This window comes from Erinaceus europaeus, chromosome 3, assembly GCF_950295315.1.
Source record: "Erinaceus europaeus chromosome 3, mEriEur2.1, whole genome shotgun sequence".
Taxonomy (NCBI): domain Eukaryota; kingdom Metazoa; phylum Chordata; class Mammalia; order Eulipotyphla; family Erinaceidae; genus Erinaceus; species Erinaceus europaeus.
The window spans coordinates 14,506,103-14,529,319 of NC_080164.1; the positions used below are offsets into that span (position 1 = coordinate 14,506,103).

The window sequence follows — 23,217 nt, forward strand, 5'->3', positions numbered from 1 at the left end:
GACCTGCTTCACCGCCTGTGAAGCGACTCGCCTGCGAAGCGACTCCCCTGCAGGCGGGGAGCCGGGGGCTCGAACCGGGATCCTCACGCCGGTCCTTGTGCTTTGCGCCACATGCGCTTAACCCGCTGCGCCACCGCCCAACCCCCTATTTCCTTATTTTTTTTCCTTTTGTTGGCAGAGACAACTATTGAGAGGCGGGAAAGGAGGGAGGGAGAGACCTGCAGCCGGGCTTCAGTGTTCATGAAGCTTCCCCTCTGGCGACGGGGGCTTGAACCAGATCCCTGCACATGGCGCTTTACCGAGTGCACCACCGCCAGGTCCCGGCCTTCATTTCTTTCTTTCTTCTTCTTTTTTTAAGGCTTACTTGTTCTTTTTTTTTTTTTTAATCTTTATTTATTGAATAGAAACAGCCAGAAATCTAGAGGGAAGAGGGTGAAAGAGAGGAGAGACAGACACCTGCAGCATTGCTTCACCACTTGCAGAGCATTCCCCTTGCAGGTGGGGACCAGGGGCTCGAACCCAGGTCCTTGAACACTGTAACGTGTGCACTCAACCAGGTGCGCCACCACCCGGCCCCTCTTGTATTTCTTCAGGTGGGCTCTGCAGGAATCCAGTTGACGAACCAGGGTTTGGTCAGGTTTGTGTTACAGGCAGGCCTGGAGTGACTTGCTGTGAATGGGAAGGTGCGAGGTAGCCGTGGGCCCTGCTGCAGCCCTCCTCCTTCACCGGGGCAGCTCCAGGACGATTTTGCCTACGTTCTTGTTGGTCTCCATGTACACGTGGGCCTCTTGGATCTCAGTGACGGGGAAGATCCTGTCCACAACGGGCAGGAGACGTTTGGAGCCCTCCGCGGAGAAGAGGGGCAGGATTTGCTCCCTGAAAGCCTTCACCAGGACTTGCTTGTACTAAGATAAAGAAAAGGAAACTGTCAGCCAGGAGGAGGCCTTGCTTTCTGCTCTCTCAGATGTGTACATATCTGAATGTGAATACAAGGGGAGCTGACCCTTTCACCACCAGCGGGAGGTACAAGTTGTGACCTTTGTGTAACCTCTGTTTGGTACCAGATAAACTGCAGCCTGGAGTGAAATCCCAGAGTCACTGACAAAAGTCAAAAAGTCAAAAGACATTTTATGTAAAGGCTTCACACAGGAGGCAGCCACAAGCAGTCCTTATAGAGGTTCAGTTCCAAAGGGATGCTGAAGCTGTGCTGGGGCCCAGCACGGGTGAACCCACATTGGGAAATATCCCCAAAGCCACCTCCTGCCAGAATGCCACAGGGATTTCAGGAGCATACAGCCTGTTGAAGGCGGTGGCTTACTCATCTGTCTTACCTAAGAGGCTATCTTAGCACAGAGTTGGGTTCTGCTTTTGAAAGTACAATCTTGGAACTATTGGGAGAAATATTTCCAGTAGGTCCATTCAGGGGCCAGTTGGTGGCACATCTGGTTGAGCGCTCATGTTACAATGCGCAAGGACCCAGGTTCCAGTCCCTGATCCCCACCTGCAAGGGGAAAGCTTCACGAGTGGTGAAGCAGGGCTGCAGGTGTCTGTCTATCTCTCCCCCTTCCCTCTCGATTTCTGGCTGTCTATCTAATAAAGAAAATAAAGATAAAAAAATATTCTGAACTTTAAAAAGAATAAGAGAGAAAGTTCAGGGGGTTGGGTAGTAGCGCAGGTGGTGCAAAGCGCAAGGACCGGTGTAAAGATCCCGGTTCGAGCCCCCGGCTCCCCACCTGCAGGGGAGTCGCTTCACAGGCGGTGAAGCAGGTCTGCAGGTGTCTGTCTTTCTCCTCCTCTCTGTCTTCCCCTCCTCTCTCCATTTCTCTCTGTCCTATCCAACAACGAACGACATCAACAACAACAATAATAACCACAACAAGGCTACAACAACAAGGGCAACAAAAGGGGAGAAAATGGCCTTCAGGAGCGGTGGATTCATGGTGCAGGTACTGAGCCCAGCAATAACCCTGGAGGCAAAAAAAAAAAAAAAGAGAGAGAGAGAGAGAGAAAGTTCAAACAAATATCTGGATATGTGGCAAAGCATAGGAGTTTAGTGGCCCGTGTAGGGCCAGAACTCAAACCTGGCTCAAACATCGTGGTTTGTGCTTTTCTGGCTGAGGTATCTCCAACCTTCCCCATAGGAAGCGTTTTCTAAGTTAAAAAAAAAAAAAATTGGGAGTCGGGCGGTAGCACAGCGGGTTAAGCGCAGGTGGCAGAAAGCACAAGGTCCAGTCCTCTCTCCATTTGTCTCTGTCTTATCCAACAATGATGGCATCAACAACAATAGTAACTACAACAATAAAACAACAAGGGCAACAAAAGGGAATAAATAAATAAACAGAATTAAAAAAATTTAACAAAAAATTAATTTTAGATATTGGACAGAGATAGAAATTGTGAGGGAGGAAGAGCTAGAGAGGGAAACACCCACAGCACTGCTTCACCACTCCTGGAGGAAGACAGAGGGACTTGAACCCAGGTCCTTGTGTATTGTAATATGTACACTTTACTAGATACACCACGACTCAGCCCCTGAAGTGTGTTTTTCAACTTTCATCTTTTTTTTAAAAAAATAATAAAAAGATTTATTGCTTTCTGAGAGAGAACCAGAGCATCAGACTGTGGTACCAGGAATCAAACTCAGACCCCATACCTGCAAATTCTGTGCTCTACCACTGCACACCTCTGCCAGCGCCACCATCTGTAAAGTTTCACTCGCCTCTTCCCAAGATGTTGGTGTCTCCCGACCAATTTGAATTAGTTTTGTGAATTGGGGTTACCTGTATTTGTCCATGTGGAGGCAGATTTCCATATAGGCTCCCTAACTTAAGATTTATTTATTCAGTTTAATGAAAAGACCAGAGCACCACTTAGCGCTAACATCACACAGTGTCAGTTATTGAACCTTGAACCACACACAGGCAAGGCCTGTAATTACTGCCGAGCTATCTTCCTGCTAGCATCTGAATTTGAGAAGTGAGAAATCTCCCTGAGGTTATAGAAACGACTCCCTTTTTGAATAGTAGTTAAATTACATTTTCTTGGGGGCCGGGTGGTAGCGCAGCGGGTTAAGCGCACGTGGTACAAAGTGCAAGGACAAGTGTAAGGATCCCAGTTCGAACCCCCGGCTCCCCATCTACAGGGGAGTCGCTTCACAAGCGGTGAAGCAGGTCTGCAGGTGTCTCTCTTTCTCTCCCCCTCTCTGTCTTCCCTTCCTCTCCATTTCTCTCTGTCCTATCCAACAACGACAATAATAGTAACAACAACACTGATAAACAACAAGGGCAACAAAGGGAAAAAATGGCCTCTAGGAGTGGATTTGTGGTGCAGGCACGGAGCCCCAGTGATAACCCTGGAATCAAAAAAAAAAAAAATTACATTTTTTTGTCACCCAGCACTCACTTTTTGGTCCCTAGATCGCAGCAGACTGGTGATCAGACTTCCTCGTTTAAAAAGTAACTTGGAAAACAGAGGCCCGCTGACTTCAGCTCCTCCCATCAAGCCGTAGAGCACCCAGCGGCCATCGAGCGCCAGGCAGTTGACGTTCTTCTCCCAGTAGGATCCGCCTATGCAGTCGAGAATCACGTTGACGCCAGCACCTTCCACATGGAGCACAGATTTGGAATGCCAGTGAGACAGAGAGCTTGTTGCTTGTTGGGCGTAGTTACGGATAGATAAACACGGGCATATAAAGAAGCAGGAGCAAGTGCTGAGTGTCCAGGTTGGAACTGGAACCATCACCCATGAAACATGGCTGTAAGGAGCCAAGTGGTGGTCCAGCTGGTTGAGCACACGTTACTGTGCACAAGGGCCCCAGTTCAAGCCCTAGGTTTTCCCACACAGGAAGCAGTGAAGCAGGGCTGCAGGTGTCTTTGACACTCTTCCTCTTTATCTTCCCCTTCCCTCTTGATTTCTCTGTCTCTATCCAATAAATAGAGTATAGAAAATAAAAACCTGGGAGTCGGGCGGTGGCGCAGCGGGTTAAGCGCACGTGGTGCAAAGAGCAAGGACCGGCATAAGGATCCCAGTTCGAGCCCCCAGCTCACCACCTGCAGGGGAGTCGCTTCACAGGCGGTGAAGCAGGTCTGCAGGTGTCTGTCTTTCTCTCCCCCTCTGTCTTCCCTCCTCTCTCCATTTCTCTCTGTCCTATCCAACAACAAGACATCAATAATAACGACAAAACGATAAACAACAAGGGCAACAAGAAAAGGGAAAATAAATAAATATTTTAAAATAATAATAAAAGAAAATAGGAAGATAGCTGTAAATGGAGTTAATGAAATACTGAACTCTAGTGCACATGTGCAAATAGTTACAGTCAGTCTTGTATGGCCCCTGGCTACGACAAGAAAGAAACAGCAAAAGCACAGTCTGATATCTCCCCTGATCTCTGAAGAAAAAAAAAAAATTGATTACCCAGTTTCTAAAACCCAAGTGGCGGTCCAGGATGTAACACAGTGGATGTAACATAGTGCTGGACTCAAGAGTGAGGCCCCAAATTTGGTCTCCCGCAGCACATGTGATATCATGTGATATCAGAGTGATACCTGGTTCTCTTTCTCTCCCCCATCATTCTCATTAATGAATAAAATAAAATCTTTAAAAATAAAACTGTGTGGTGGTTCGGGAGGTGGCTCAGTGGATAAAGTACTGGATTCTCAGGCGTGAGGTTCCGAGTTCAATCCCCGGCAGCACATGTGCCAGAGTGATGTCTGGTTCTTTCTCTCTCTCTTCCTATATTGCTCATAAATAAACTCTTTAAAAAAATAAATAAATAAAACTGTGCGAGTCACACCACTTACAGTATGCACACAGTAGCCATCCTCTTCCTAAATACTGTCAGTCTTCACTGTCACACACCAGGGTTCTAGAATTGGCCAGGGCAGCTGGTGTATATATTTTTTAATTTATTTCCTTTCTGTTGCCCTTGTTTTATTGTTGTGTTATTGTTGTCATTGTTGAATAGGATAGAGAGAAATGGAGAGAGGAGGGGAAGACAGAGAGGGGGAGAGAAAGAAAGACACCTGCAGACCTGCTTCACTGCCTGTGAAGGGATTTCCCTGCAGGTGGGGAGCCGGGGGCTCGAACCGGGATCCTCATACTAGTGCTTGTGCCATGCGCTACGTGCGCTTAACCTGCCGCGCTACCGCCCAACTCCCCTACTGGTGTGTATTTTTAGCAGAGGCAAAACCCATCCAGAGGACTGGCTCGCCATCATCTCTGAAACTCCTGGCAAGCGGCAGAAGGCTGTTGTTTACCTTTGGTGAATTTCAGTGCTGCTTCAGAAAAATCCTCTTCTCTGTAATTGAAGCCAGCGGCTGCCCCGAGTTGTCCTGCCATCTGAAGCTTGTGCTGGGAGCCAGCGGTGACCAGAGGAATGGCTCCCGCCACGCGGGCGAGCTGGATGGCCGCTGTGCCCACACCACTTAACCCTGCGTGGATGAGCACAGTTTCTCCAGCCTGAACGTTTCCTGGGACAGAAAGGACAGAAACCATCTTCTTTACTGCTGCAAAGGCCTGCCCTACCACGACCTCTGGGACCCTGGCACCACCAAATGTCTGATCGCTCCCTTCTTTGCCTGCCTGCCTGCCTGCCTGCCTGCCTGCCTTCCTTCCTTCCTTCCTTCCTTCCTTCCACCCTCCCTCCCTTCCTTCCTTCCTTCCACCCTCCCTTCCTTCCTTCCTTCCTTCCACCCTCCCTTCCTTCCTAGATCACTTTATTGAGGAAATGTTGACTTGTCATGTTTGTACAGTTTCCTGTCTCCCCATGGTAGATGTCAGCAGACCACCCTCCACCGACCTGTCATCTTCCACCGTAGGATACTGGGCGGGGGCCCCAGTTCCACCCCTGGGTCTACTATTAAGCCTTGCTATCAAGCTCTTGCTGTCTTCAGAAAACATAACTGTTCTTTTTTTTCTTTTTCTTATGACCTCTGGTCAAAGTGGGAGACCACTCTTTGATACAGTTATTAGGAGCTGGATCCATGATCCCTGTCTGACCTGTGACATTCCAGAATGTGCACCTCAGGGGCCAGGCGGTGGCGCACCTGGTTAAGCACTCACATTGCAGTGCGCAAGGAACCAGGGTTAAGCCCCTGGTCCCCACCTGCGAGGGCAAAGCTTCACGAGTGGTGAAGCAGGGCTGTAGGTGTCTCTCTCCCTCTTTGTCTCCATCACCCCTCTCAATTTCTCTGTCTCTATCCAATAATAAATAAATAAATAAAAGTATTTATATAAAAAAGAAAAGCCCAAAATGTGCACCTCTGATCTGGACCCAGATAAACAAGAATGGCCACCACTGCCAGTGTCACCCTGACACTTAGTCCCTGTTCATTCTAAAACTGGCCTTCAAATGGTCTCAGTGGTCCAGTGACCACATGACACCAGGCTCCTCCTAAAATGGTGCTTTGATGGGTGGGAAGGACCTGCCCAGGTAGAACACGTATCTTATGTATAAGGTCCTGGGTTCAAGTCCTGGTACCACATGGAAAGACCAGGGATAGCCTTGGGAGCTCTGGCGAGGTGGAGCAGTGTTTGACTGTTCCTTCTCCCCCTTTCCCCCCATCTCACTCTCTTTCCTCTAAAAGACAAAAGCTGAACAGGTTGGCCTGGGGAGGCTGTTCAGTGGCGAGTCTCGTGCAGGTGCAAGGCCCTGCTTTAAACAAAAACAGTTTCCATTACACCCCTTTCTCCTCAAAATGTCAGTTTAAACTTGTAGTTTAGATAGCCTGCCACTCAAGACCGCCGTGACCTAGTCCCAGCCCCACCTTGGCAGCGGGAGTCATCTGAGCACGTCTCTGTCCACCACAACTTGACACGTCCTTCAAGTCCTTCTCTCCCCCTGCCAAGCCCTGCCCACCAGCAGCTTCTACTTGGGATTTGGCCACTCTTCTGGGCTGCACTGCGCTACCCTCCAGGCTGGGGCCAGATCCCCATACGTTCCCTCATGAGAAGTCTTGGCTGACCTCGGTGGGCTTGGGCTGATAGACTGGCCCCTTCTTCTGCACCAGGACTCCCAGAGAGAAGCTGGGACAACTACCGGACCTCCGGCATCAGTGTCCAGCCATCACCACTGTGGGGTGAAGACCTGACAGCACTGAGGGTGTAGCAGGCTGAGGGACTGGGGCCGGGTGTATCTTAGGCCAGAGCTGCCCTGTGGGCTGCGGGGTATTGAGATGGCTGAGTCAAGAAGCTGAGTTAGTATTGGGGGGGCTCACCCAGGAGATGCAGCAGCTGGAAGGCGGTTAGCCAGGCCTCTGGGATGGCCGCAGCTTCAGTCAGAGTCAGGCCCTCAGGCACAGGCATGAGGAGCCCTTCGGGGACGGTGACATACTGGGCCTGGCCCCCACCGGGCAGCAGAGCCATGGCGGGGTCCCCAATCTTCCAGGGTCCTCGGCAGCCGGGCCCCAGCTCTGCCACGTGTCCAGAGGCCTCGAGTCCCAAAATGTTGCTGGCTCCTGGGGGTGGGGCATACTGGCCCTGTCTCTGCAGAGAGAGAGATTGCACTAAGTGAGGAGCCCAAGCAGAAGTCTGTCACAGGGCTAGGGAGTCAGCATAATGGTGATGCAAAAAACCTTTCGTGCCCGAGGCTCCAAGGTCCCAGGTTCAATCCACAAAACCACCATAAGCCAGAGTTGAGTTGAGCAGTGCTTCGGTAAAAAAAAAAAAAAAAAAAAAGTCTCTTGGTTAAGAGCACATGACACAAAGCACAAGGACTAACGTAAGGATTCCAGTTCGAGCCCCCGGCTCCCCGCCTGCAGGGGAGTAGCTTCACAGGCCATGAAGCAGGTCTGCAGGTGTCTATCTTTCTCTCCCCTCTCTGTCTTCCCCTCCTCTCTCCATTTCTCTCAGTCCTATCCAACAACAATGACATCAATAACAACAACAATAATAACTACAACAATACAACAACAAGGGCAACAAAAGGGAATAATAAAAAAAAAATGTCTCACCATCCTTGACCCTCAACTAAAAATAGTGCATATCTCTCTTTCTCTTGCTCACTAGCTCTTTTTAAAAAATATTTATTTACTTATTACCTTTTTGTTGCCCTTGTTTTTTTTATTGTTGTAGTTATTATTGTTGTTGTTATTGATGTCGTCATTGTTGGATAGGACAGAGAGAAATGGAGAGCAGAGGGGAAGACAGAGAGGGGGAGAGAAAGACAGACATCTGCAGACCTGCTTCACCGCCTGTGAAGTGACTCCCCCCCGCAGGTGGGGAGCCGGAGGCTCAAACCAGGATCCTTACACCTGTCCTTGTGCTTTGCGCCACCTGTGCTTAACCTGCTGCGCCACCGCCTGACTCCCTACTGGCTCTTTTTTATGACTGAAAATTCACTATAAGGTCTTGTTTTGTGGGTCAGGAAAACCAAGGACCAAGGCTGAGTCTAGAGAGAGCTCAGTCTACAGAGCACACACCATACCGTGCGGGCCACCCTGCATTTGATCACCAAAACCATGGAGAGCATGGGGTGGGGTGGGCTCTATGGATGGTGAAGGCATGTGTTAGTCGCTCCCTTTGTGTCTCCTTCTCTCTCTCTCTCTGTGTCTGGATATAGAATAGAAAGGTTGAACCGGGGCTGCTTGATTGTTGAGGCATGAGACCCTTGGTTCATTCCCTGCATGTTGTGTTAATAATGATTTTATTTTTTTTTTACCCAAGCACTGCTCAGCTCTGGCTTCTGGTGGTGTGGGAGATAGAACCTGGGACTTTGGAGCCTCAGGCATGAGTGTCTTTGCACACCCGTATGCTCTCTCTCCCACCCGGAAATACCTTCTTGTCCTAAGTTGCAAAATAAATAGGTAGCAGGACCAGGAGCAAAGCAGGACCAGGAGTGCCCATGTGTCAGCACCAGGCTCCACACTCCGACCAAAGGTCTTAGACCAGAGGCACTGTACTCACCACGGGAGGGCATTTTCGAAGCACACTTGCCTGGGCCCCAGGTCCTGTTTATTTTGAAGAAAATCATCCCAGGTGACTGACTCTGGTGCACATTTCTCTATTAGCCCAACCAATGCAGCTGGGTGACTTAGTGCTCCAGATGAGGGAGGAAAAGGCATAAGGTACCAAGTAATAAAACAGAAGTTCAAACTTTGGAGCCACTGAGACCTCAGTCCACATGACAACTCTCCCGAGGATGTGGCCTCAAAGTACTATTGCTCTGACTCTCAGTTTCAGGGAAGAATACAAAGGAGGTCTGGGTAGCCTGAAAAATAAATCAAGTAATGTCAATGGTGCTCATTCCTTCAATAAAAGAGTTTCCCAGTGTACAAGGACCTGGGTTCAAACCCTCAGTCCCCAACCCACTGCTCCTGATGGCCATTTTTTCTAGGTTTCTTTTCTTTTCTTTTTCTTTACCAGAGTAGTGCTCAGTTCTGGCTTATAGTGGTAAGGGGGATTGAACCTGGGACTTTGGAGCCTCAGGCATGAGAGTGTCTTTGCATAACCATTGTTATCTACCCCTGCTTTTTTATTTTTTATTTTGATAGTATAGGATAGAGAAAAAATGAGAGAGAAGGGGGAGATAGAGAGGGAACGAGAAACACAGACACCTGCAGACCTGCTTCATAGCTTGTGAAGCAACCTCCCTGCAGGTGGGGAGCCGGGGGCTCAAAGTGGGATCCTTTGCACAGGTCCTTGCTCTTGGTACTATGTGCACTTAGTAAACTGAGTGCTCATCCCCCCCCCACACCCTTTAGGATTTATAGGAACATCACTTTAAAGAGGCTGGGGTCAGAATGGGGGTAGATAACATTGTGGTCATGCACCCCTCCCCCATTGGTCACCACCATAAGCTGGAAATGAGATGGGCGGGATTTAGAAGTTTTATGGCCTGTCAGGATAAGATTTACCAGTCAGGTAAGGGAGATCTTCAAGACCTTGTGTTATCTGGTCAGGTGGGTCTGGGGCTTCTCTTCCGAACATTTTGGCCTTCTACAGGAGTCCGGTTAGTTAACTTTTTTTTTTTTTAACTAATTACCCTTATTTATTTATTGGATAGAGACAGCCAGAAATCGAGAGGGAAGGGGGTGACAGGGAGTCAGGAGCTGGCCGGTGGCACAGTGGGTTAAGAACACATGGCTGAAAGCGCATGGACCTGCATCAGGATCCCGGTTCGAGTCCCCCACTCCCCAACTGCAGGGGAGTCGTTTCACAAGTGGTGAAGCAGGTCTGCAGGTGTCTGTCTTTCTCTCCCCCCTCTCTGTCTTCCCCTCCTCTCTCCATTTCTCTCTGTCCTATCCAACAATGACAATAATAATAACAATCAGGGCAACAAAAGGGAAAAAATAAATAAAATTAAAAAGAGAGAGGGGGGAGAGAGACAGAGAGACACCTGCAGCCCTGCTTCACCACTTGGAAAGCTTCCCCCCTACCCCCTACAGGATAGTGTGTGTGCTCAACCAGGTGCGCCACCAACCAGCCCCATTTTCTTTGCCTTAATATTCCTTCTTTTTTTTTTTTTTTTTTTTGCCTCCACGGCTATCGCTGGGGCTCAGTGCCTGCACTATGAATCCACTGCTCCTGGAGGCCATTTTCCCCATTTTATTGCCCTTGTTGCGCTTGCTGTAGTTGTTAAGCTGTTGTTGTTGATAGGACAGAGAGCAGTCAAGAGAGGAGCGAAGACAGAGAGAAAGACACCTGCGGACCTGCTTCACCGCTTGCGAGGCGACTCCCTGCAGGTGGGGATCTGGGGGCTCGAACCGGGATCCTTACACCGGCCCTTGCGCTTAACCCGCTGCGCTACTGCACAACCCCCCCCCCCCACTTTTTCTTTTCTATTTCAAGGCTTCGTGAGTGGTGTGGCAGTGCTGTTTGTCTCTCTCCCTTCCCTCTTGATTTCTGTCTCTACCCAATAAATAAGTAAATATTTCAAATATTTATTTTACTTAGCTAATTAATTAACTAATGATTTTTCACCAGAGCACTGCTCAGCTCTGGCTTATGGTGGTGCGGGGGACTGAACCTGGGACTTTGGAGCCTCTGGCTGGAGAGTCTCTTTGCATAACCATGATGCTATCTCCCCCGCCATAAGTCAATACTTAGCGTCTTTTCCCCTTCTAGAGCGGATGGGGCGACACGCTGGAGCCCGCTCTGGAGACAGCTCTGCATTTTCACTGTGGCAGGTGGCGCCCAGCCCTTCCTTCCAGCGTCCCGGGAGGTGCACAGGCTGGAGCCCCGCCTGCCCCGACCCCTCCGCAGCCCCTACCTGGATCAGGTCCGCCCGGTTCAGGGCGCTGGCCGCCACCTCCAGCAGGACCTCCCCGTCTGCTGGGCTCGGCCTGGCCACCTCCTTGAGGCAGAGGACTTCAGGGCCCCCGGGCTGGTCAAAGTGCACGGCCAGCATGCTGTCTGGGGACACTGGCGAAAGCACAGGGGAGTCCGGGGTTCGAGCGCCCCCTGGCGAGGGCTGGGCTGAGTGGGCCGGCACCCACCCACCTCCGGCCCCGGCCACACGGCGCGGGGTCACCTGCTCGCTGCGGTGCTGGCTGCTGGGTGCTGGCTGCTGGGTGCTGGCTGCTCGGGCCCCAACCTGCGGGCTCAGCAGGTGCCGGACTCTGCGCCCCGCCGCCGGGGTGGGGCTGACGCCTGAGCACTCCCACCCCATCCACGCCCTTTCCTCTGGAACAGAGGAAATGTGGGAAATGCGAGGAAGGAGGGGTCCACTGCCCACACCCATGTATTTATTCATTTATGCATTTATTTATTTACTCTCTTTACTTACTGAATAGAGACTGCCAGAAACTGAGAGGGTAGGGGTGAGAGAAAGACAGAGACACCTGCAGACCTGATCCACTGCTTGTGAAGCTTCACCCCTGCAGGAGGGGACTGGGGCCTTTGAACCCCAGTCCTTGTGCGTTGTAATGTGTGCACGTCACCAGGTGCACCACTGCCTGGCCCCGCCTTTAAAAAAATAATAATAATTAATATTATTATCAGAGCACTGCTCAGCTCTGGTTTATGGTGGTACTGGGGATTGAATCCCCGACCTTTAGTGCCTCAGACATGAAAAGCACTTTGCGGAACCATTATTGTCTTCGTAGCCCTCAGGCACGAGAGGTTCGTGCATAACTATTATGGTGTTTCCCAGCCCTTTCCTCTCAGGATGAGGCTCTGAGTTCAGTCTGAGTTCACTGTGTGTATCAGAACAGTGTTCGGATTCTCTCTCCTCTTCCATTATAAATATATAAATTGAACTCAGGTTAGTCCTTCAATTTTTTAAAAAATAAACGTGTTTTTTCTGATATCACTAAGGGATTTTTGTATTTATTTATTTGTACTTATTTATTTTTTATAAATAACCAGAGCACTGTTCAGCTCCAGTTTATGGTGGTTCAGGGGATTGAACCTGGGACTTTGGAGCCTCAGGCATGAGAGTCTGTTTGCATAACCATTATGCTATCTGCCCTCTGCCTGTCCTTCAATTTTTTTTAGAACTTGCCTGAAGCTCTAGGTGGGGCAGATTCAGTTCCTTTCCTCATATCCATCACCTAGCAATCCCAGGATATCATCCTAAGGGGGGGGGGGACTGTCACCAGACAAGTGGGCCATGTTAAATGAACACTTAGTAGCTTACATAGTATGGTCTAGAAGGGACTTCCCCCATTGCGAAGTATCGCATAGGCAACAGAGTGTTCATATTTCTTAGTTTAGTATTTATTTTGGACAGAGACACAGTGAAAGACCACCTAAGCTTCCTTCAATGCGTGGGGCCGGGCTGGAGCCTGGGTCATGCCTGTGGCCTAAGCAGCAAGCTATCCAAGTGAGCTATTTCACTGGCCCCAAAGTGCTCCTGGTTTATTATTATTATATTTATTTATTTATTGGATAGAGACAGTCAGAAATCGAGAGGGAAGGGGGAGATAGAGAAGGAGAGAGAGACACCTGCCGTCCTGCTTCACCACAGGCAAAGCTTTCCCCCTGCAGGTGGGGACCGGGGGCTCGAACCTGGGTCCTTGTGCATTGTAACATATGTGTTCAACCAGGTGCACCACCATTTGGCCCCAGTGCTCCTGTTTCTGAGGTTAATTCATTCAACAGTGTTGGGAAGTAGCGTGATCCTCCCATAACCACGTAACCCCGTCAGTCTGTCAATCTGTCAGTCGCATGGGCCCTGGGGCTCCCTCCACCAGCCCTGTGATGCTTGTGTCAGGGCATCTCCAGGATGATTTTGCCCACGTTCTGGTTGGCCTCCATGCGCATGTGGGCCTTCTGGATCTCAGCCATGGGGAACACCCGATCCACGACCGGCCTCAGCTGCACGGCGCTCCCGGGAGAGAAGTGAGAGATGACCGTCTCTGTGAACTCTTCCACCAGCCCTTCCTTGTACTGTCAGGGAGGAACGACACATGAGCAACGGCTGGCACCTTTTCTTTTTTTTAATCTTTATTTATAATTGGATAGAGACAGCCAGAGGGAAGGGGGAGAGAGAGAGAGGGAGAGAGACAGAGACACCTGCAGCCCTACTTCACCACTCACAAAGCTTTCCCCCTGCAGGTGGGGACCAGGGGCTTGAACCCAGGTCCGAGTGCATTGAACATATGCGCTCAACCAGGTGCACCACCACACAGCCCCACTCAGTTTTCTTTTTAATGTTTATGTATGTATTAATGAGAGGGATAGGGAGAGGGAGAGAGAGAGAGAGAGACCCCGACATCACTCTGGTACATGTGCTACTGCCTGAGTACTGAACTCAGGACCTCATGCTTGAGAGTCCAACACTCTACCCACTGCCCCACGTTCTAGACCGCAGTATTGTTTTTCCTTGCTTATTTGCTTATAAGTCAGAGAAATTTGGCTTGGGGGTAGATAGTATAATGCTTATGCAAAGAGACCCTCCTGCCTGAGGTTCCAATGCCCCATGTTCAGTCCCCTGCACCACCATCAGCCAGAGCTGAGCTGTGCTTTCTGGCCCTGCCCCTGCCAGCTGCTGGGCTCCTTCCTTCCCATCTGCAGGTGTGGGAATTCCCACGTGAATCTTGGACCTTCAGACAGGCAGAGTGAACAGCTTCTAGGGGGAAAGAAGATAAAAGACCAGGTATTCTGACGGAGGAAAGGGTCGGTCAGGGTGACTCTGAGGAGTGGCAGTCGGCACTGTCAGGGGAGGGTGACAGAGCAGGACGTACACCACAGGGTAGTGCTCAGACTTGTTTGTTGCTGTTGTTGCTTTTCTATTTTATTGAACAGAGACAGCAATCGAGAGGGAAGGGAGAGATAGACAGACCTGCAGCCCTGCTTCACCTCTCACGAAGCTTATCCTCTGCAGGTGGGGACTGGGGGCTTGAGCCTGAACCCTTATAGATGGTAACATTTCCACTTAACCAGGTGTACCACCACCTTCCCCCCATTTGAATTTTAATTTTATTGGAGAGAGACTGAGAGAAATTGAGAGGAAACAGGGCAAGAGAGAGAGAGAGAGAGAACATGGGCCCAGAGCCTGTTCAGCTCTGGCCTGGTCTATCACTCACCTTCCTGTCCCTCAGCCTCAGCAAGCTGGCCCTCAGGCTGGCTCGCTTCCACAGCAGCTTGGAAAGCAAAGGCCCGCGGACATCTTCTCCCCCCATGAGGCCGTAGAGAACCCAGCGACCATCTGCGGCCAGACAGTTGATGTTCTTCTCCCAGTAAGAGCCACCGATGCAGTCCAGGATCACGTTGACGCCCACACCTGGTGGGCGAAAGCACCGCAGGGTGATGCCCTGCTTCTGCCTCTCTTACTCCCTCTTGTGGGTCGTGTGCTGTTTTGTCATGTAGGTGGCCCAGGTTTGAGCCCAGCCCCTACCACGTTGAAGGAAGCTTTAGTGCTACAGTGTCTCTTTCTTCCCTCTCTCTCTGTCTCTCTCCCTCTCCCTCTCTCTCATAACTATTTATTTGCTAGAAACAGAAATTGAGGGCAGTGGGTAGGTAGCATAATAGTTATGCAAACAGACTCTCATGTCTGAGGCTCCAAAGTTCCAGGTTCAGTCCCCCGCACCACCATTAGCCAGAGCTGAACAGCGTTCTGGTTAAAAAAAAAAAAAAGACAAGAGACAGAAATTGAGGGAGTTGGGCAGTAGCACAGCAGGTTAAGCGCATGTGGTGCAAAGCACAAGGGCTGGAGTAAGGATCCCGGTTCGAGCCCCCGGCTCCCCACCTGCAGGGGAGTTGCTTCATGGGTGGTGAAGCAGATCTGCAGGTGTCTATCTTTCTCTCCCCTTCTCTGCCTTCCCCATCTCTCTCCATTTCTCTCTGTCCTATCTAACAACAACAACATTAATAACAACAACAATAACTACAACAACAATAAAAAACAAGGGCAACAAAAGGGAAAATAAATATAAAAATAACTTTTAAAAAAATTGAGAGGGAAGGGGAAAAAGAGGGAGTGAGAGAGATGTTTGCAGCACTGCGTTACTTCCCGTGAAGATTTTCCCCTGGAGGCAGTAACTGGGGGGCTGGAACCCAGGTCCTTTGCACATGATAAATGTGCACTCAATTGGATAAGCCATTGGTTGGCCCTGGTTCTGTAGCCCCTCTCACTCTCTCTCTCTGTCTCTATCTGAAGAAGTCATCCTGGAGCAGTGAAGTCTCAGTGGTGATAGATCTTTAAAAAATATGTTTATTAGAACCAGAGCATCACTCTGGCACATGCAATGCTAGGGATTGAACTGGGGACCTTGTGCTTGACAGTCCAACACATTATACACTGCACTACTTCTCAGGCTGCAAAGAAACACAATCTTAGAAAAGGGAACGAAAAGGAAGAGAAAGAACATTTGCTCTTTTATTTTTTAAGAATTTTTTATTATTATCCTTATTCATTTATTGAATAGAAACAGCCAGAAATTTAGAGGGGAAGGGATGATAGAGAGAGGAAACAGGGGTGGGGGTAGATAGCATAATGGTGATGTAAAGAGACTCTCCTGCCTGAGGCACCAAAATTTCAAATTCAGTCTCCCACATCACCATAAGCCAGAGCTGAGCAGTGCTCTGGTAAAAAGAAAGAAGGAAAGAAAGAAAGAAAGAAAGAAAGAAAGAAAGAAAGAAAGAAAGAAAGGAAGGAGGAAAGAAAGAAACAGACAACTGTAGACTTGCGTCACCACTCACAAAGCTTTCCCCCTGTAAGTGGGGACCATGGGTTTGAACCCTGGTCCTTGTGCACTATAACGCGTGTGCTCAACCAGGTGCACCACCACTCAGCCAGAATGTTTGCTCTTCAAACGGCTTCTGTCTTAGAGCAATTTGTTAGGCAGCAATAGCTAACTGATCCAAGAGAGGCAGAAGGAGACTCAGGCTACGGAGGTGGAGGAGGAAGAGGCGGAGAGGAGGAGGAGGGTGAAAGGAAGGGTTGAGCTGGGGAGCAAGGAGCCACCAGGCCTTTCTCACATGTGCACAGGGCTACACGGACATGCTCACACACATACCCTGTGTGGTCTTCAGCGCCTCCTCAGAGAAGTCCTCCTTTTTGTAGTCGAAGCCCGTCTCTGCACCCAGCCGCTTGGCCATCTCGATTTTCTCCTTGGGGCTCGTGGTCACTAGAGGGATGGCTTTGAACAGCCTGGTCAGCTGGATGGCCGCTGTGCCCACACCCCCAGTGCCGGCGTGAATAAGGACTGTCTCCCCCTCCTTGACGCCTCCTGTGGTGACACCCTCAGTTAGCGTTGCTGGAGAGGCTGGAGGCACACGGGCAGGAGGATGTGGGGCAAGCCCTCTAGAGACGGTCAGGCCTGGGTCAGGGAGGGCACAGAGTGGGGCAGGAGATGCTGCAGTGGGTACAGCACTGGACACTCAAGCATGAGGGCCTGTGTTTAATTCCCAGTAGCATGTGTACCAGAATGATGCTCTGGTTCTCTTTCTCTCTCTTGTCTTATCTCTCTCGTTAATGAATAATATATACGTGTGTGTGTGTGTGTGTAAGAGAGAGAGAGAGAGATTAGAAGGAGAAGGAGAAGGAGAAGGAGAAGGAGAAGGAGAAGGAGAAGGAGAAGGAGAAGAAGAAGAAGAAGAAGCAGAAGAAGAAGAAATAATAGCAGGAGGAGGAGGAGATATGTAGCAAGAGGGTCTGTGATCAGAGCTGGCCGCACTGCTAGGTGCACTCAGTGGACCAGGAGCATGCTGGGTGCTGTAGCCGTTTCTGCCTGGCAGATAGGTCCGCAGCAAAGCACAGGACTAGAATGGTTGAGGTCCCAGGTTTGGTCCTTCATACCGCATATTTCAGAGCTGAGCTATGGTTTCTCCCTTTCATAAGAATAAGTAAACATGGGGCCAGGCAGTGGTGCACCTAGTGTACATGGTGCCATGCACAAGGACCCAGGTTTGAACCCTTGGTCCCCACCTGCAGAAGGCTGCTTCTTCACAAGCAGTGAAGCAGTGCTGCAGGTATCTCTCTTTCTCTCCCTCTCTATCTTCCCCTTAATTTTTCTCCATCCTGTCAAGTAAAGAGAAAGAGGGAACATCATCCAGGATCCTAGGCAGGAAATCCTTGGCTTCCCCCATGGATGATAGGGGCCTAGACCTTGGACAGATGCCTCTCTCTGGCATCACTGGTCACATTCATTGGGACCCCTTTATAGGCTTCTTCAGGACTGTACCGTCACTTTGAGATAGCAATGGGAGGGATAGCTCCACCCTCTGGAGGGAGGCTGGGTCATCCTACTCTGCCACTACAGGAAGACTGGTTCTGAAGTGAGTGCTGCCTAGAATGTTTGCAATGGTGACTAAGGACTGTGAGCTGTCTGACAGGGACTCAGAGGTTGCACTGGCTCCTTGCTAAATAGGAATGGATATGGGCCCCGGGTAAGGCCATTGAGGTCAAGAGTTAATTGCATTTATATATCTTCTTCAAGCTTGTGAGTAACTCACTGCTCTAATCTTACTTCCTAGTTCTACTCTCAGCTCTGACACCACCTTCCCAGACAATATTTCTAGTCCACCCCCATGTTAGCTATCAAGCTCAGGCAAAGATTATTAAGACATGAGCTCCTTGGAACATTCCTAAAACAGACTTCCTAGCTTCCTTCTACCCTAAAGTTCCTACTTTCATCTGCTCTAGTCCTACTTTTTGGTTCCTATTGATAAAATATTTTGTCCTGCTTCCCATATTACTGCACTCAGCCACCAAGTACCAACTGCTACGATTCCATTCTGATTTCCCTGGACACATGACCCCACCAATGTGTCCTGGGACCCCACCTCTCCAGAGCCCTAACCCCACTAGGGAAAGATGGAAACAGGCTGGGGGGTATAGATCAGCCTGCCAATGTCCATGTGCAGCAGAGAAGCAATTATAGAAGCCAGACCTCCCACCTTCTGCACTCCACAAAGATCTTTGGTCCATCCTCCCAGAGGGATAAAGAATAGGAAAGCTTCCAGTGGAGGGGATGGGACACGGAACTCTGGTGGTGGAAACTGTATGGAATCGTACTCCTGTTATCTTACAATCTTGTAAATCAATATTAAATCACTAATAAAACACTAATGAGAGAAAGAGGAGAAGGAGAAAAGAGGGAAGGGGAGGGGAAAAGTGGCTGTTAGGAGCAGTGGATTCATTGTGCAGGCACCCAGCCCCAGTGATAACCCTGGTGGCTAAATAAATAAATAAATAAATAAATAAATGTATGTATGTATGTAAATAGGAGCCAGCTCATGTGTAGAATGCACCTTGCCAAGCATGAGGCCTTGGATTTAAGCCCTCGTTGTACATGGGGTCACCACAGCACTGGGGAAAGCTCTGTGGAGCATGACAGAATGCTGTGGTGTCTCCCCTTCTCCTTCTCTCTACATAAATAAAAACAACAGCAAATAGTCTAGAAATAGTGGTGTTGCCCATGTGTGAGGCCCGTGCCACATTTAAAATCTGTAAATGAGCAATGGGGTCTTGTCAGCTGAGGGTCTGTCCCCAGAAGAAGAGGACAGAGCTGGGGTGCTCTGACACCCTGGACACTGACTCCTATGGGTGACAAATTTGGCTCCTTTGTCTCCTCCAGGGAGTGATCCCAGCGAGCACCAGGTCAGGGGCCCCGAGGTGAAGGCAGGGCAGGGCCATGGAGGTGTCCTCACCCACACAGTGCAGCAGCTGGAAGGCGGTCAGCCAGGCCTCTGGGATGGCCGCAGCTTCTGTCAGGGTCAGGCCCTCGGGCACGGGCATGAGGAGCCCTTCGGGGACGGTGACATACTGGGCCTGGCCCCCGCCAGGCAGCAGAGCCATGGCGGGGTCCCCAATCTTCCAGGGTCCTCGGCAGCCGGGCCCCAGCTCTGCCACGTGTCCAGAGGCCTCGAGTCCCAAAATGTTGCTGGCTCCTGGGGGTGGGGCATACTGGCCCTGTCTCTGCAGAGAGAGAGGGGGACATGGGCGGGGAGACTCTGAAGAAAAGGGGCCAAAGTTTGTCTCTCTGGGGCTGGAGGCCAGTGGGACTTAGCCCACGGCCTGCTGCTTGGAGATAAGTCATTCTGGGAAGAGCTCATTTGTGAACTTTTCAGAAACACTCCAGAGGCACCTATCCCTCCAGAACATTCCCCCAGCACTATCCAAGCAGGCTGCTGTGCTGGGGGGCGGGGCTGGGGGGAGCAGGGCCTCTGAGAAGTGAGGGAGGGGCACAAGTCTACTGAGGTTGCCGACCCTGAGATGAAGGACAGGGGGACCCTACTGCCCACTCAGCTCTGTTTTCTCTGCCCTGAACTTAACTTCCATAAGCAGGTGGGTTGGGGCTGGGGAGACAGCATAATGGTTCTGCAGAAGACTCCTGCTTGAGGCTCTGAGGCCTCAGTTTCAATCCTCAGCACCACCATAAGCCAGAGCTGAATAGTACTCTGGAATCTCTCTCCCTCCCTCTTTCTCTCTCTCTCTCATAAAATAAATAAAATATTAACAAAATTAAGAAGGTGGGTTGTTGGGGGCCAAGAGGTGGTTTACCCGGTAGAGTGCATGTATTATTCTGCACAAGGACCTGGGTTTGAGTCCCCGTCGTTAGTTACATAGGAGCACCTTCAGGGGGGAAAGTGAACCAGTGCTTCAGTCTCTCTCTGTCTCTATCTCTCTGCCTCTATTTAGAGGGAAAAGATGGCCATTGGGAGTGGTGGAGTCCTGTAAACACTGAGCCCCAATAAGAAGTCTGATAGAAAAAGAAGGAGGAGGAGGAGAGGGGAGAAGAAGTGGACAAGGAGGAGGGTGTGGGCTGTCATGGCTGAAGCTGGTCTGAAGCTCTGACTGCCTGCTGCCAGGGAGACTGCTGTCCTGGCTGTGGGCTGGGGCCCAGACCTCAGCTGCCAGAGACTCAGCAAGGCCCTGCCTGCTGGTCACACCAGCATTAGACGCATCGTTGCTCCATCTAATGCCACTGGAACAAGAGAGGGTCTATACAAAGGGTCCAGGGACCCTCTGCTCTCACACCGCTTGTTCCCACTCACAGCTCAGTCCCCTCCTTCAGCCAGCTGTCTAGACTGTGCAGACCGTTGGTTCTGGGTTCAGTTTTCATCTTTGCCATTCATTCATTCACTTATTCACACCGAGTACTAATCAATACACAATACGCTTGCCATGTGTTAGGCTCTGTGCTAGTGATGGCAGGTTGTCTATCCTGGGGGAGTTCCAGGGTGGTGGGGGAGACAGATTTTTAGAGAAACCCATGTCATAGTAGTGTGGGAGGTGTTGCAATGGACAAAATATTAAACTTTCAAGCGTGAGGTCCCAAGTTCAATTCCTGACAGTGCACATACCAGAATGATGCGATGCTTCACTTTCTCTCTCCCTCTCCCTCTTTCTCTCCCTCTCTTTTTATTGCCACCAGGGGCTCAGTGTCTATACAACAAATCCAAATCCACCACTTCCAGCGGCCATTTTTTCTTGATAGGAAATTAAGAGGAGAGGGACCTGTAGCACTTGCTTCACTGCTCCTGAAGCTTCTCTCCTCCACTCCCTCCACAGGTGAGGACCGAGGACTCAAACCCAGGTCCTTGTACATGGTAACCTTGCATATGCTTAACCAGGTGCGCCACTGGCCCGCCAACTCCCCTCCTGTCTCTCTCAATCATAAACGAATACAACCTTGAAGAAAGAGATGAAGAAAGAGCCAAGCCTGTGAGCACTAACGCCCAGCCTGCCTTGCTGAGCACCCCACTGTTGTTACCTTGCCAAGTCTCTTGCAGGGGGACGGCAGGGGAGCGTGCAAGCACCAAGGTGAGAACCAAACCAGTGCTGGCTTGGGGCTCGGAGGGCGTCAGCGGTGAGGGGGAGGAGACTCACCAGAGGTCTCTTCCCAGAGGTGAAATGCAAGGCGGACCCAGGAGACTGTGGGCGCAGGGACAGAGAGAAAGTGGATTGTGGGTTTCTGGTGTAGAGGCAGGAGCTCTCTCCTCCCCCGGCCCTCTGAGGGATCCGGATAAATGAGGGAGTCTACGCAGCGCGGGACCAGGTGCAAAGTGGGTGTCCAACAAGTGTAGTTCCTCTCACAGCAGCTGCCTGCAGCTCCCAGCTGGGCTGCCTTCCCCCTCCCCTCAGAGGCGAGATGAGGAGGGAGGGGTCCCTGCAGGTGTCCGGTGCTGGAAGGCCCTTCCTGAGTCTCATGCAGATGCTGATGTCCCAAGTCACCCCAGGCCCCTCCTCACCCCCCAAGTCCCTTTCAGCCCTAGCTGTGGAGGTCAGTTTCACACATATCTGAGTGATTCCTCACTCACACAGCGACTGGCTTGATTAGGGTTAGGGTGCCTGGGCTAAGTAGAGTCAGGGCACCTGGGGTAATAGGTACCCACACTAACTAGGTCTGGGTACTTGGATAAGGAGGGTCAGGGCACCTGGATTGAAAAGGGCCCGGGTCCCTGCATTGAGTAGGGTCAGGGTACTTGGATTAAGGAAGGTTGGGGTATCTGTATTAAGCAGAAGCTCAGTACCTGGATCAGGTCCGCCCGGTTCAGGGCGCTGGCCGCCACCTCCAGCAGGACCTCCCCCTCTGCTGGGCTCGGCCTGGCCACCTCCTTGAGGCAGAGGACTTCAGGGCCCCCTGGCTGGTCAAAGTGCACGGCCAGCATTTTATCTGAGGACACAGGGGTGGAGGGACAGAGGAAGGCTGTGAAAAGGGGAGAGGACTGGAAAGAACCCCCTTCCCCAAATCACCGGACAAAAGGGTCACCCCCACCAGCCCCTCTCCCCTGGTTCATCACTGTCTCTCAGGCCTCCTCTCTCTGAGAAGAGGGGCTGGTTGGTGCAGGAGGCTCTGGAGTGCAAGAAATGGGGAGTGAGTTTTGGGCAAGAGTGGGGTTGGGGGCCTGGCACAGAGTAGGGTGCCCTGGGGGCTCTGGGCAGGCAGGAAAGGTTGGGCCAAGAAAGGGGGGGCATACCTGTGACCATTCCGAGGAGACTCTCCAGCAGAGCTGGGGTGCTGTGTCTCTCATGCCCTCGTGCTGCTTGTCCCTGCAGGCCCAGCTCAGGGAGGGAGTATTTATGTTCCAGGCACAGGCGTGACCTGGGTGTGTTCTGTTTGTTCATTAGAAAATGCACCGATCTGAGCAACCCAACAAAGTGATGAATTTGGTCCTCCACTCCCCACCCTCAGACTGAGACTGGGTCACCTGTTTTCTTCCCGGTGAAAAGGACTGGGAATGTGTGGGTCTCTGTGCCTCTGAAATTCTGGGGGCTCCCCAGGCCAGGAGGATGGAAGCTCAGCAGGTGTCTCCAGAGGGCAGACATCACATGGGGGGGGGGCCTCTTGTGCTCAACTCTGTGCTAGCCTCAAGGTGGGCAAAAGGTAGGTGGTTCAGTCTGAAGGTGAAGGAAGTTCTGCTGTAAACACCATGAAACTGGTTACTTTTTTAAAAAATTATTTTATTTATTTATGAGAAATATAGGAGGAGAGAGAAAGAACCAGACATCACTCTGGCACATGCGCTGCTGGGGATCGAACTCAGGACCTCATGCTTGAGAGGCCAAAGCTTTATCACTGTGTCACCTCCTGGACCACAACTTTTTTTTTTTTTTGCTGGATTCCACCACTCCTGGTGATGATGATTTTTATATTTATATTTCCTTTATTTTGGATAGAAACAGAAAAATGGAGAGGGTAGGGGGAAACCGAGAGACAGAGAGACACCTGCAGCCCTGCTTCACCACTTATGAAGCTTCCCCCTGCAGGTGGGGACCGGGGGCTTGAACCGGGGCCCTTACACATTATAGCATGTGCACTCTGTCAGGGATACCAGTGTCTGATCTCCATTATTCTTCTTTTCTTTTCTCTAGATAGAGAGTGAGAG

The 23,217-nt window shown here is 50.7% G+C and overlaps 2 protein-coding genes across 4 annotated transcripts; both read right to left on the minus strand.

Moving 5' to 3' along the window:
- Positions 1 to 386: 386 nt before the first annotated feature.
- On the minus strand, positions 387 to 11,804 carry TP53I3 (tumor protein p53 inducible protein 3). 2 transcript variants are annotated; one of them, XM_007516763.3, is made up of 6 exons: positions 11,471 to 11,804; positions 11,210 to 11,361; positions 7,218 to 7,485; positions 5,259 to 5,471; positions 3,403 to 3,599; positions 387 to 905 (listed from the first exon to the last, which is right to left on the minus strand). In XM_007516763.3, the coding sequence occupies exons 2-6, from the start codon at positions 11,345 to 11,347 to the stop codon at positions 723 to 725; spliced, it is 999 nt and encodes a 332-aa protein (XP_007516825.1). In that variant the 5' UTR covers positions 11,348 to 11,361; positions 11,471 to 11,804; the 3' UTR covers positions 387 to 722. The 2 variants fall into 2 exon arrangements, with proteins under 2 accessions (XP_007516825.1, XP_060042637.1); XM_060186654.1 differs by having other exon boundaries at positions 11,210 to 11,804.
- A 641-nt stretch (positions 11,805 to 12,445) lies between these two features.
- On the minus strand, positions 12,446 to 22,365 carry LOC103107935 (quinone oxidoreductase PIG3-like). Of its 2 annotated transcripts, none has more exons than XM_060186655.1 (6): positions 22,309 to 22,365; positions 21,862 to 22,004; positions 19,036 to 19,303; positions 16,401 to 16,613; positions 14,469 to 14,665; positions 12,446 to 13,329 (listed from the first exon to the last, which is right to left on the minus strand). In XM_060186655.1, exons 1-6 carry the CDS (start codon positions 22,316 to 22,318, stop codon positions 13,150 to 13,152), a joined length of 1,011 nt encoding a protein of 336 aa, XP_060042638.1. In that variant the 5' UTR covers positions 22,319 to 22,365; the 3' UTR covers positions 12,446 to 13,149. The 2 variants fall into 2 exon arrangements, with proteins under 2 accessions (XP_060042638.1, XP_060042639.1); XM_060186656.1 differs by lacking the exon at positions 12,446 to 13,329 and adding an exon at positions 13,739 to 14,011.
- Positions 22,366 to 23,217: the final 852 nt, after the last annotated feature.

Excerpts from the sequence above, each read along its gene's own strand:
- LOC103107935 (XM_060186655.1), bottom strand. Across the intron at positions 16,614-19,035 it reads CCAGCTGCTGCACTGTGTGG|GAGGCGTCAAGGAGGGGGAG; the intron begins GTGAGGACACCT and ends GTGTCACCACAG. Across the intron at positions 13,330-14,468 it reads TGAGGCTGAGGGACAGGAAG|TACAAGGAAGGGCTGGTGGA; the intron begins GTGAGTGATAGA and ends CCTCCCTGACAG.
- TP53I3 (XM_060186654.1), bottom strand. The coding sequence starts at position 11,692 with ATGAATAAATACATGGGTGTGGGCAGTGGACCCCTCCTTCCTCGCATT. Across the intron at positions 7,486-11,209 it reads ACCGGGCGGACCTGATCCAG|AGACAGGGCCAGTATGCCCC; the intron begins GTAGGGGCTGCG and ends CTCTCTCTGCAG. Across the intron at positions 3,600-5,258 it reads AGCACTGAAATTCACCAAAG|GTGCTGGCGTCAACGTGATT; the intron begins GTAAACAACAGC and ends TCCATGTGGAAG.